The sequence below is a fragment of the Giraffa tippelskirchi genome, chromosome 10 (assembly GCF_054371585.1).
Source record: "Giraffa tippelskirchi isolate mGirTip1 chromosome 10, T2T-mGirTip1v1.2.pri, whole genome shotgun sequence".
NCBI lineage: Eukaryota > Metazoa > Chordata > Mammalia > Artiodactyla > Giraffidae > Giraffa > Giraffa tippelskirchi.
The window spans coordinates 77,033,828-77,047,530 of record NC_137284.1 but is presented as its reverse complement, the minus strand read 5'-3'; the positions used below and the strand labels follow the sequence as shown (position 1 = coordinate 77,047,530).

Genomic DNA, 13,703 nt, shown 5'->3' with positions numbered 1-13,703 from the left:
AACATGTGAGATCCGTATGAATTTACAATTTAACTTCCTAACTCTCAGAAAGATGCTTTGAGTGGATAAACATTTTTGTTCTGTTCTTCACTTCTGGGCATTTAAAGGGCATAACTCCCTCTTTCCCCTTACGTTCGTGATGCTTTTTTTTTTTTTTTTTTTAATGTTTGCCTTTACCTGGGAGCCTGAGGTTTTGGGTTTTTTATTGTTATTCTCTGGCTCAGAGGTTTTCCCTCCTTCTGTAGCCATCGCCGCTGCCTGTGCCGCCTCCTCCTCCTCCTCCTTCTTCTGATCTGCAACAAACCCCCCACCCCCGGACACGACAACAGGTTATTAGGATCATTATTATTCGTCTTCCCCTTCCCCTCTCCTCCCCCTCCCCCCGAACATTAATCTCCATAAACCCGCGATCCACGCACACCGGCAGGGGGTGGGGGAGAAGGAGGGAAGGGAGGAGGGGGATATCACAAAACGTGGTTTGAAACCCGACCCATCGGCTCCAGAGCAACACCCAGAAGGTTGTTCTCTCTCAGACATTAAGACAAAACACAACCCTCCTTCCCTCCCCCTGATTCCCTCCCTCCCTCTCCTCCTCCCCTTAAAGCATCTCAGCGGCCCCGGGGGAGGGGGGAGAACCGAGCAGGGTCTGGGGAGGGAGGGAGGGAGGGAGGTGGTGAAGGAGACCGAGGGGGGTGGAGAATACGTACCGCTCATCCCGCATTAACAGGACAAACCCTCAGACGGAGACACTGGGATAGAGGTGGGTGGGGGTGGGGGCGAGGCGGGAGGAGAGGCCGGTCCCGCCCGCCCGCGGTGGCTCGGAGGAGGCTGTAGCTGGCACAGGCTCTGCCTCTTTTTCCGCGAATGGCCGCCGCTGGGCTGTGGCGTAGCAGCTCCTCTCTCCGCCCGAGCCCTGCTGACTCGCCCTTGATTGACAGCGGCGGCGCGCGGCGCGGGCGGCGGTGCGGGCCGGGGGCGGGGCCAGGGCGGCGCAAGCAGGGCCGACTCCCCACCCCCCTCGGCCTCTCTCTGCCAGAGCCGCCGACTCTCCACCCCTTCCCCCAGCGGATTGGCCGCCGACCTGCCGGGGGCCGGGGCGCTGGGGCCGCCTTCTCTCCACCCCCTTTCTGGGGGTTAGTCTTTCAGCAGCTTTTCTTTTCCTCCCGTGGCTCCTCCGGTGCTTGTTCTCTCGGCGTTATAGCTCAGGCGCACTGCTGGTAGGCCTTTCATACAGCCAAACTTGTTGTCTCAGGATATCCCGCCCCCTACTCATTTCCCAGCGCCCTCCCCTCAAAAGCCGGCTCCAGCATCCCTCGGAATTGCCACTAAAGAAAAAAAAGTAGGGCTCTCATTCAAGAAAAGCGAGAGGAGCGGACAAGGGGGCGCGCGAGGAACCGAAGACTTGGCGCAGCCGGTGAACCGCCCGCTGCCCCCGCGCAGGGAGCATGGCTTTCCCGAGGCGCATCCGGACCCGGGCGCCCTTTTTCCCTGGCTCGGTCCCCATTGGTTGAGCACCTGGGTGACGCACGCTGAGTGGTGGGAGAAATGGGGCGGGGCACTACCGCAAAGGCTGTCGGCCCTTGTAGTTTCCGGTGGCCGCGACGGCCCCTCCAAGACACCGCCTTCCTTCCCGCCCCCGACTGAGGCCCGGCCGCGGAGCGGAAAGCTGCCCGAGGGGGCGGTGGCAGCAGGGCGTGGCTGGGGCCGAGTGGGAGTTGAACTGAGCGAGGGGGAGGGGGAAGGGGAAGGGGTGTTGTTTGCCTGGGCCTATCCGCCGCGCAGGGCTGCCCAAACCACCTCTGCCACCGCCTCCTCGGCTCCAAGCCGCTCCCCGCGGGGCGAGCTCACACCCGGAGCGCTCGGCGATTGAGCGGGCGGCGGCGTGGGGAGGCGGGGTTTGCTGTCCTCCGGGTTTGAATGAACCCGGCTTCTTGGAGCTGCGCCTTCGCCTCTCCTTTCTTTGCTCACCTCCCTAACTCAGGCCCCGCGATTCAGATCCGAGGCCTGCTTTCCGTCGGAGAAAGATCTTCCATTTTGTTGTCTCTGGCTGGTTGCTGGAGCAGGGCAATGACCCGCCCGTTAAGGTTGCGTTGCGTTTTGCCGAATAGTCCGCGTGGTTGTCGGACTTCTCTGTGAGTCTCAAAAGATTCTCGAGTGGAAGAAAAGCACAGCTCATTGGGTCAGCCCTGGTCACGGTTCTGCATAAGCTTCTGGGCAGGTGAAATTCGTATCTGCCTGCACAAAGCATCTTGTTAAATTAACTTGAACAGCCAGCTTTCCTCCAAAGTCCTGAAGTCAGGATGATGCCATGCATTGTAATAATGCCTGATTAAACGTACCAAAGGTGGAAGTGAAGCGCTAATATAAACACTAGCTTTGGAACTAGGCGCCCTTACGTACCTAGGCTCACAGCCACCCATTCCCTCTTTACCTGGGCTTCACACACAGCCTAGAGCATTTTTGTCTCCTGCCCGAGGCCTGACGTGTCACCCGAGTGAGGAGGTCCCAGGTGCTTCACTTGACTGGCACTTCCTTTGCTTGTTAAAGTTATTGCAACATTGGCTGATGACAAAGCCAGCAGTGCAATAAGACAAAGAATTCGAGTAAAGAAATAGTATTGTCTACCCCTTCCTAAAAAATGAGCCTAAGATCCTTAAATCACCTGCCTTTCCCCCACCATATACAATTTAGAAAGCTCGAAAGTGCTTCTCGCATTTACAGATAAACCGTCTATCCTGCAGTCTTCTTTTCCCCCCAATTCACTGGGATGAATGAAGGAAGACATTTTGTTACGTTATGAATTGGGGCATTCCTTGTAGTTTTTCTTACCTTGCAAAACCTGCCTCAGAGGGGCAATGTCACTGGCTTTAAATATGAATTAAAAGAATTGTTTATCCATTCAGTATAGATCTAAAAAGTGTCCTCAATATTCTGTGCCTTACAGATAAGTGGTAATAATGGTAATTCATAAAACATCGCGTAGGGGAAGAAAAATCATTTTCCCCCTGCCCTTGTTTTCTTAGCTGAGACACAACCCCCGCCCCAAGTAAAACAAAGATTAACAAGAGAAAAACAACGTTATTAACATGTATGCCTCAAGTACGCATGTGAGATACCCAACAGTAAAATGAATACCTACTCAAAGTGTCTAAGAATTCAAACTTAAATGTCATCTTAGCAGGGAAAGGGGAGAGGGAATGTAGACCTCTTACGGGAGAATAAGTAATTTTTAGGAAAGATGAATGGGCTCATATTGAAATATGACATATTTGTCTATGACAAATTTGTCTGGGTTTAGTTCTAGTCCCTGTGTTAAGAGTCAGTCTTGGGGATTTTCCTGGTGGTCCAGTGGTGAAGACTCCACACCCCCAAATCAGGGGGCCCCATTGGATTCCTTGTTGGGGAACCAAGACCTCACATACGAAAACTAAGCATACGTGCCTTAACTACTGAGGCCTCATGCTCTAGAGACTGTGCAAAAAGCTGTGCGCCACAACCAAGAGCCAGCCCAGTCAGAATTTTTTAAAAGTCAGTCTTCCCTGGTTGATGAAACCAGGGGCAGGTGACTTACATTAATCACTTCTCAGGCACCATCATTTTATCTACATAATAAAAAGTTTAGCTAGATAACATAGTTCCCAAATTACAGTCATTCATACCCCCACCTTCCTAAGGTAAGCTATACACAATCTATATTGTGATTAACTTAATGTTTTTCCTTTAAACCAATGGATTTCTAACATAATTAATTTAAGAAGTTGATATTACCAAGGTAGGGCTTCCCAGGTGGCATTAGTGGTAAAGAACCCACCTGCTACTGCAGGAGACATAAGAGATGTGGGTTCGATCCCTCAGTTGGGAAGATCCCCTGGAGGAGGGCATGGCAACCACTGCAGATTTCTTTCTTGGAGAATCCCACGGACAGAGGAGCCTGGCAGGCTACAGTCCATGCGGTCGCAAAGAATCGGACACAACTGAAGCAACTAAGCATGCACGCAGGCACCCACTGTCTGTTACTAAAAGTGCCGTCTCCTACAAGGGACTTTATCCCCTGTGAACCTCATTCCTTCATCTATAAAACAACAAAGGTGAGAATATCACCATCTCAGTCTCTGGCATGTGGTAAACTCTCACCTGGAACCTATGATTTTTATTATTAGTAGTGGTATTATTGCTAAGATACACTAGTTGCAACAAGCCAAACTAGAGATATATAAGTGACTAAAAACTCTGTTTTAACTGACCTCTATTAAAAAGATTAAAGTTATTAATGATAACCGATGGGCAAATCCTTTCTCACCTTTATCTGACTCACACAAATTTATATATGTGTGTATAATTTGTTAAGGTAAAATTTTGTACACACTTGGACACACACATACGCGAACATAGAGATGTATATATGCAAACTTGCTTTTTTTAACCATAACATATAATAACCATATCTCCAGGTCAAAAAATATAAATCAAAGTAATTATTTTCATAGAATTTACTACTGTATGGTATGAATATATTTTATTCATTAAAACTACCCCTATTATAGTCACTCAAGTTTGTATTGTTTTTACCCTGCCATAAATACTTTGCAATAAACTTATTTGTACTGGTACTTGCAAATATATTCTTTTATGTTAGTATTTTTATTTTAGTGGAAGGATTTCCAGCAGCAGGATTGCTGACACTAAGTGTGTGCATATTTAAAAATTTTAATACATACAATAAGATTACTATACAGGAAAGTAATTTTATTTTACATATTTGCCTGATAGTACGAGTGCTCATTTCCCTATAATTTCACCAGCAGTGATTGTTCCTGACCTTGTAAGTTATTGCAGATCTGATGGGTGAGGAGTGTATTTATCTGATTGCTAGCTTGAGCCTCTTTGCATTTGCTTAGTGGCAAGTGATTTCTACTGTAGCAAATTGCTTACTACTACCCTTGCCTCTAATTTCCTATAGTATTGTCTTTCACTTATCAATGAAGGAGCTCAATGTACATGATAATGTTAATTCTTTGTCATTTGTATTGCCAAAATATTTTTTCAACCTATTCTCTTTGATACTTTTCCATGTATTCTGTATAATATAACTCTGAACTCTATTTCATCAAGGATAATATCAACCTAAATGACTGCTTTTCATAGTTCATTAAAATATGATTTCACACAGGAATAAGGTACCTTTCGTACTATATAGGTAGAATTGTTCTCTTCACTAGACTAGGACGGAATTATTGTCTCCTTACCCACCCCTACTCCTCCACAACCCACCCCTCCCCTGTCCCTTACACACATAATCCTAAATGCCTGGAAGGGTGCTTAGACCATTGGAAGCATTCAATACATATTTATTAGGTCAATAAATACGTATTGAAAGTTTTAGTACATAATCTATACAAATAAAATTACCCTGTCACAGCAAAATTTCTGGAATAATTTCTTTAATCAAATTTGGAAGACATTTCAAATAGTTTGAAATAAAACACAAACTATCATTCACCAGAAGTGGGGGTAGAGGCATGTATACCTAAGAGAGCACCCCATGTATTATAAGCAGTTATTCTCCCTAGCACGTGCAGGAATTGATTTGTAATGATGGTTATGAAAAGTGAAAGTGTTTGTTGCTCAGTCTTGTCCAACTCTTTGCAACCACTTGGGCTATACAGCCCAAGAGGCTCCTCTGTCCATGGAATTCTCCAGGCAGAATATTGGGAGTGGGTTGCCATTTCCTTCTCCAGGGCATCTTCCCAACCCAGGGAATGAACTCAAGTTTCCTGCCAGCATGCAGATTCTTTACCATCTGAGCCACCAGGGAAGCAATGATTGTTATAGATTCTCCCAAATAATCTGAGGGCAGCTAATAATAATATTCAGGTCTATTTCCTTACTTACTTTAATTGATAACAATTTTCACAAGGACCTGAATCATATATAATAAAATGTGAAATTTAAATTTAAAATGAAATGGTGAATACAAATATGACCACCAACAATGTCAACAGATTGTTTCATCTGAAGTTTAATTTTGATTCCAAAATTCCTAGGGCAAGAGTAAATAAAGAAACATGATTGGTTCTATAGTTCTCATTTTCAGAAAGTTGAAAAAAGCCACTTTCTCAGGGAAAGCAAAGCTCTTGCTAGCTCTAAAAACAGCTATTTTGTTTTCTGGGTTTTTTGGTTTTTTTTTTAAGCTATTTTGTAAATGCCACTTGCATATTAGGTCTATAATTCACCATTTCAGGCATTTTCAGTGCTTGGAAAAATAATTATGTTTAACAATATGGTTTGAAATATTTAATGAATTTAAATTAATTTCCTCTATGAGATTTTTAGAAAATGTTAGTATGTTTATTTGGAGTTTAATAGAGCATTAATAAAAGATCAAATAAAAGTAATTTTCTTATTTTACTCAAATAATTTGAGAATTAAAAACTGACCATGGAGATCTGAAAAGTGGATATGAAGGCTTGAGGAAAAAAAATTGTGAGTTTAATTAACTGAATGTTAACTTGAAATTCCAAAAATCTGTATATTCATTGTTCCAAAGTGTCAAAAAGGGTCCCTTGGAGATTTAAAACAATCATGCTAACAACCTTAAGATAACTAAATGAATCAACTCAAAACCAGATATCTAAAAATTTCTGTCAATGCCAAGGATTTTAGTTTTTAGATTTTAGTTTCCTTCTTTCTAATACTGAAGCAATTAGCTGCTAAAGCTACTCTGTTTTGTGGTAACACCAAATCCTGAGTCTATTAGCCAAAGAGGGTTCAGGGGAACAAATGGCCAGTTTATCTAAGAGTGAATTCAAAGTTTAAAGATACAGTATAAACCGAGTTCTTGGATTGGGAGAATAAATATTGTTAAAATGGCCATACTGTCCAAGGCAATCTACAGATTCAGTGTAATCCCTATCAAAATACCAAGGGCATTTTTTATAGAACTGAAACAAAAAACTTCAAAATTTGTATGGAAACAACTGCTAAGTCACTTGAGTCGTGTCCGACTCTGTGCGACCCCATAGATGGCAGCCCACCCAGCTCCGCCGTCCATGGGATTCCCCAGGCAAGAGTACTGGAGTGGGGTGCCATTGCCTTCTCTGGTATGGAAACAAAGAAGACATCAATAGCCAAAACAATCTTGAGAAAGAGGAACAGAGCTGGAGGAATTACATCCCCTGATTTCAGACTATACTATACTATAATACAAATCTACTGTCATCAAAACACTATGGAACTGGCAAAAAAACAGATACATAGGTCAATGAAACAGGATAGGGAGCCTAGAAATAAACCCATGCACTTATGGTCAATTAATCTACAACAATGGAGGCAAGAATATACAATGGAGAAAAGACATTTTCTTCAGTAAGTGGTGTTGGGAAAAATGGACAGCTACATGTAATATAACGAAACTAGAACATTCTCTGGCATGAAACTATAGCATCCCTGGTAGCTCAGCTGGTAAAGAAGCCACCTGCAATGCAGGAGACCCCAGTTCGATTCCTGGGTCGGGAAGTTCCCCTAGAGAAGGGTTAGGCTACCCACTCCAGTATTCTTGGGCTTCCCTGTTGGCTCAGATGGTGAAGAATCTGCTTGCAATGCAGGAGACCTGGGTTCGATCCCTGGGTTGGGAAGATCCCCTGGAGGAGGGCATGATAATCCACTTCAGTATTCTTGCCTGGAGCATCCCCATGAACAGAGGAGCCTAGCAGGCTATAGTCCATGAAGTCACAAAGAATCGGACACGACTGAGTGACTGAACTGAAGTGACTGAGTGCATGAGCTTGTGCGCACACCCCCCGACACTACCTACAAGACTGAATGATGAGTTTGCCCAATACAAGAAAAGGACATAATGGAGAAGTGAGGGTCTCTTTGGTAGATACAAGGCAATGTGGAAGGTGAGTATGGGGAGAGGCAGGGCAGAGAGAGTAACAAGGCTGAACCCTGCAGGGAAAACACTGTCTGGCTTCTTTCCAAAGGGGATACGTTCCTTTAGCATAGCAGAGGCATGAGTTTTGGGGGTGCTTCTCTATGTCTACATTGCTGGAGAACATGATGAGCTTTTAGACAGGACAACGGGAATACTAGGGAAAACAAAGACAAAGCAAAAGGATTGAGAGGAAATTCATGTAGAAAAGAATATAAATAGCAAATGCGATGAAAAAAAGAAAAACCATTATAATTATCCTGTTCAATGAGCTCTTCCCATGAAGATTTTTTCCAAATGTGTAAGTGTCTTGAGAAAACTTAGATTAAGAGTGTGATCATGGAGGGAATAATGCCCACCAAGAGGTGTAGACGTGGTGGTGTGTTGTATATAAGGATAGCTGCAGATGAGCTATCTTCCTATGGCCCTTGTCTGCAGTGTGTAGGAAGCCTTCTTGCTAAGCCTTGACAAACCCACCTCCTAACAGATCATTTGATGTGCATGACATCATCACATGAAGAGTAGAGAGCATCTCTCAGAACACTGAAGTCTGGGGCAGGAAAAATGTGAGCACAACATGATTGGGTAAGCTGCAACAGTGAGTTAAATATAATAGCAACCATCATTTCCCACGGTGATACATGAAAAGTCCTTAACAAATAAATAGAGCAAGCGAGTTGCTTTGCTCTCTGTCAGTCAAGTCAAACACGGAATACTGTTTAAGAAGGACATCAACAACTAGGGGAGAAGGTGGTCCAGGATGGATGAGCTGAGGAACGGTCATAAGCATTGAGGATGATTTGGGAAAAGGTCCTGTAACAGCCTTCAAATACTTTCAGACGTGTTAGAGGAAGAGGGATTAGGTTTACTTTATGCGGTTTCAGAGGGCTGAACTACAATCAATAAGTGCATGTTGTTAGGAGGTAGATTTTGGCACAGTCTAAAAAGAACTTCTGAAGAATTAGAACTATCTGACATGAAACAAACTCTCTGTGGGGTGGTGAGCTCTTCTTAAGTGGAGATTTTCAAGCACAGGCTGAACTACTCTTCATTGGGAATGTTGGAAAAAAGGGTTTACATACCTGACAGCAACAGAAGCAGATCTAGATTTTGCAAAGCCCAAAGTTTTCAAATTTGGGGAGCTCCTTTTAAGAACAAAGAATACAAAGTTATGAATAAAAATCAGAGTGCCTTTGGAAGGCACATTTATAAATAAGGAATCCTCTAAAACTTAGGCTTCATTAGCTGTGTCATAAATATATGGCAAGGGAGTCAGTTGATACCAAATAAATGTGAGATATGAATTTGTTTTTAAATAATGAATAACTTTTCTAATTTTAAAAATCGTCATTCTGTTATGTATGGCACAGTATGGAGGGAGTAGAAAGAGAGAAGTGAAATTAGATTCACCTGGGTTCCTAGCTAGCCTCTGTTTTCATAGCTGGGTAACCTTGGGCAAATTACTTCTTTGAGTCCTAATTCCTTCATCTGTAAAATGGAGGTGATGATCTATATATTGTTTGGGAAAATCTAAATGAAAATGTATATAAAGCACTGGTATACAGAAGTTGTATACTTAATGACAGCTAATTTGAAGGACTAATAAAATTTGAGTAATCAAAAGGAAAAGGTTTTTAAAATGTCATATGGTGTTATCTGTCATCTGAAGATAATAAACGATGTTGTTCCACAATCCCTAATTTAAGGCATAAGGCAACAAAGTTCATGAAATGTTTGCAATATTCACATTAGGATTATTTCAAACAATTCTTGCTTATGAACAGATAGGTAAAGTCTCTCACAGAACTAACTGATCAAGATAAACACCTTTGTCCTCCTAGCCCCCATTTCCCTTATACAAAGTTTGCGTCAGAATCAAGGACTGGGACATTTCTTGTCACCCCACTTCCAAGAAGCAGGCTGGCCAAGCTTAAGTGTATAGAGATGGACAACATGGTCAAGAGGGGAGTAACTTAGCAGAATTCCTGTGCATCACACAACTCCTAGTCACCAATCATCTAGAAGACTCTTGCTTCTCTAAGTGAGGTCCTAGCCAGCAGCAATGGGATAGCCAGATAGCTTGTTAGAAATGCAGAATCCCAGAAACTCTTGTATTTTAACAAGATTCCTGGGTCATTTGATGCACAGCAAAGCTTGAGAAATGCTGATCAGATTACAATGTAACTCACTGTCCCACATGGTGCCCTGCAGTTGAGGCTCCTTCCTCTGGGCTCTTGAGATGCATTTTCTTTTATGAAAAAGGTGAATGAGGGATCTGTCTGCTATTTCCTGAGAGAGGGCCCAGTCTACCTGATTCTCATTGATCTTTCATTCTCTGGCTTCTTTTCCTGTCATGTAACTCATGAGGACACTTCAAATTTGAGATGGCAAGTTAAACCTAGCAAAAGGTCCAGCCATCTTTCTCCAACTGCCCCATCTCCTTCCAAGAGGTGGAAGACAAAAGATGGGACCAGGGGTTGTATTGCACTCCAGAGAGAGGCCGAGTTCTCTCTAAACCACTTCTCGCCCTCCTCCTTCCCTTAACCTCCTGTCTGCCCTTGTCTTCCCATCCCTCTTCTCTATTTGATGTACAAAATACACCAAGGGGCAAATTCTATGGGAAAGTCTCCTCTGGCACTAGGAAGATCCAGGCCCAACCAGCACCGGGACTCACTCTTTGCCTTTTTTTCTATCTGATTGGTGTGTTTGGAATCCACCTTTCCTATCCTTGACTATGGCCTTACAGAAAAGGGTAAAGAGGAGGAGAAATCTATTGAAGTGAAAAAATGAACGTTTTAGTTGCTCAGTCATATCTGACTCTTTGGGACCTCACGGACTGCAGCCCACCAACCTCCGCTATCCATGGAATTCTGCAGGCAAGATTACTAAAGTAGGTTGCCATTCCCTTCTCCAGGGGATCTATCTTCCTGATCCAGGGATCAAACCCACATCTTCTTCAGGCAGATTCTTTAACATGTGAGCCACTAGGGAAGCCCTTACAGAAAAGGGTAAAGAGGAGAAACCTATTAGGCCTATATTACTTTTAAATCTCTAGCCTAGGCAAAATGAGTCCTCCATCCATCCCAGAGGTGCACTGGCTTTTGGGAAGGTTTATCTAGTACCTAATGACATGGCTTTGCTGGCAATGACTCTATGCATATATTAATAGAAAGTAATTATTTAGCACTCTCAAAGACTAGAGATCTCATCAGGAAAATTAGAGATATCAAGGGAACACCTTGCCCAAAGATGGGCAAAATAAAGGATATAAATGGTAGAGACCTAGTGGACACTGAAGAGATCAAGAAGAAATGGAAAGAATACACAGAAGAACTGTATAAAAAAGATCTAAATGGACTGGACTGCTACCATGGTATCATCAGCCATCCAGAGCCAGACATTCTGGAGAACAAAGTCAAGTGGGCCTTAGGAAGCACTGCTGTTAAAAAAGCTCATGGATGTAATGCAATTCCAGTAGAACTATTTAAAACCCTAAAGGATGATGCCATCAAGGTGTTTCATTCATTGTATCAGCAAATGTGAAAGACCCAGCAGTGGCCACAGGACTGGAAAAGACCCGATTCCCAAGAAGGGTAGTACTAAAGGATGTGCTAACCATCAGACAATTGCTCTCATCTCCCATGCTAGTAAGGTCATGCTTAAAATCTTGCACGCTAGGCTTCTGTATTATGCAAACCAAGAACCTCCAGATGTCCAAGGGGGTTTAGAAAAGGAAGAGGAGCCAGAGATCAAATTGCCAACATTTGCGGGATCACAGAGAAAGCTAGAGAATTCCAGAGAGACATCTACCTCTGTTTCATCGACTGGGCCAAAGTCTTTGACTGTGTGGATCATAACAAACTGTGAAAAGCTCTTAAAGAGATGGGGATACCAGATTATCTTACATGTCTCCTGAGAAACCTGTATGCAGGTCAAGAAGCAACAGTCAGAACCCAGCATGGAACAACTGACTGGCTCAAGATTGAGAAAGGAGTATTACAGGGCTGTCTGCTGTCTCCCTGTTTGTGTAATCTATATGCTGAGAAATGCCAGACTGGATGAGTTACAAGCTGGAATCAAGATAGGCAGGAGAAACATCAACGACCTCAGATATGTGAATGATACCTCTCTAATGGCAGAAAGTGAAGAAGAACGAAAGAGCCTCTTGATGAGGGTGAAGGAGGAGAGTCAAAGAGCCGGCTTAAAACTAAATATTTAAAAAACTAAGATCATGGCATCTGGCCCCATTGCTTCATGGCAAATAGAGGGGTGGGAAAGGTGGAAGTAGTGACAGATTTCCTCTTAGGGTCTAAAATCACTGTGGATGGTGACTGCAGCCATGAAATCAGAAGACGTTTGCTTCTTGGCAGGAGAGCTATGACAAACCTAGACAGTGTGTTAAAAGCAGACATTACTCTGCTGACAGAGGTCCATATGGTCAAGGCAATGGTCTTGCCAGTGGTCACGTATGGTTGTGACAGCTGGACTGTAAAGAAGGCGGAGCACCAAAGAATTGATGTATTTGAGCTGTGATGCTGGATAAGACTCCTGAGAGTCCCTTGGACAGCAAGGAGCTCAAACCAGTCAATCTTAAGGGAAATCAACCCTGAATACTCATTGGAAGGACTGATGCTGAAGCTGAAACTCCAGTATTTTGGTCACTTGACGCAAACAGGTGACTCATTGGAAAAGTCACTGATGCTGGGAAAGACTGAGGGCAGAAGGAAAAGAGGGCATCAGAGGATGAGATGGCTGGATGGCATCACTGATGCAATGGACATGAACTTGGGCAAACTTCAGGAGATGGTGAGGGACAGAGAGGTATGGCGTGGTGCAGTCCACGGGGTCACAAAGAGTCAGACATGACTGGGAGACTGAACAACAACAATAATGCCTGGTGTAAGCATTTTACATGTATCAACTCATTTAATCCCCAGGTAACCTTATAATGTAGGTACTATAGCCATTCTCATTTTACAGATGTGGAATCAGCAGCACTCAGAGACAGGAAGTAATTTGCCCAGAAAATAAGTGGTAAAGCTGGGGTTCGTATCCAGGCCACTCCCACCAGAGACCTTGCTCTTAACCTGCCTCTGACACATTTCTTCAAGAACCCTGTAGGGAGGGCTGTGTGTCTGGCTTGGGTGTCCCCACGCCCCCAGCCAGTTACCCGTCTAATCGCATTACCACTCCCTACAGAGCGCCTTTGTCAAAGCCCAGCAACAGACTTTAAACTACAAAATTATGACTGACTGTGGTTGCTTGTTTAGTAGGCCAACCAGATTTACAAATGAGAAAAGGAAGCATATCCTGGGCTCAAGAAGACTTTCCACAGCACTAGGAATTAAAAAAAAAAAAAAAAAGAAGAAGGCCACATAAGATAAATAGATAATCCAATCAAAGAGAGACAAAGAGTTATTTTTTCCTGAGGTGAATTTTCTAAGGGTAAGATTTTCAAAACCAAGCCAATAAATTTGTTTCCTGTTCTCAACCACAGTTCCTTGCTTTGGGTAAAGCAAGCATGCTGTTTACAAAGTACTTTCACAGATGTTTACTCCCTGATCTTTACAGCACCCCAAAGAGTCGAGTGTCTTGCCTAAAATAACACATAAACTAAGTGGTGTTTAGCCTGCAGCCTGGTCTCCTGACACAGACAGCAGAGCACCATAGTCTCACCGCTTGCTCTCTGTTCCTCAGTGATTGGAGTAGAGTGAAAAGCATTGTGAGAACCTCATACTGTAAGTCTCGAAACTTCTGGTCACTCAGAAATAGC

General features: G+C 43.7%; 1 protein-coding gene across 3 annotated transcripts in view; it reads right to left on the bottom strand.

The window, feature by feature from the left end:
* The window catches only part of SP4 (Sp4 transcription factor), an 81,379-nt gene extending 80,517 nt beyond the window's left edge, over nt 1–862 (bottom strand). For 2 of the 3 annotated variants that reach the window (XM_081536389.1, XM_081536390.1), the window contains exons 1-2: nt 708–862; nt 178–293 (exon numbers count right to left, since the gene is read on the bottom strand). In XM_081536389.1, the coding sequence (XP_081392515.1) occupies nt 178–293; nt 708–714 (123 nt within the window). In that variant the 5' untranslated portion in view covers nt 715–862. Of the gene's footprint in view, nt 1–177; nt 295–707 lie in introns of those variants that run through there. The other variant, XM_081536391.1, reaches the window with a different exon arrangement.
* Nucleotides 863–13,703: the final 12,841 nt, after the last annotated feature.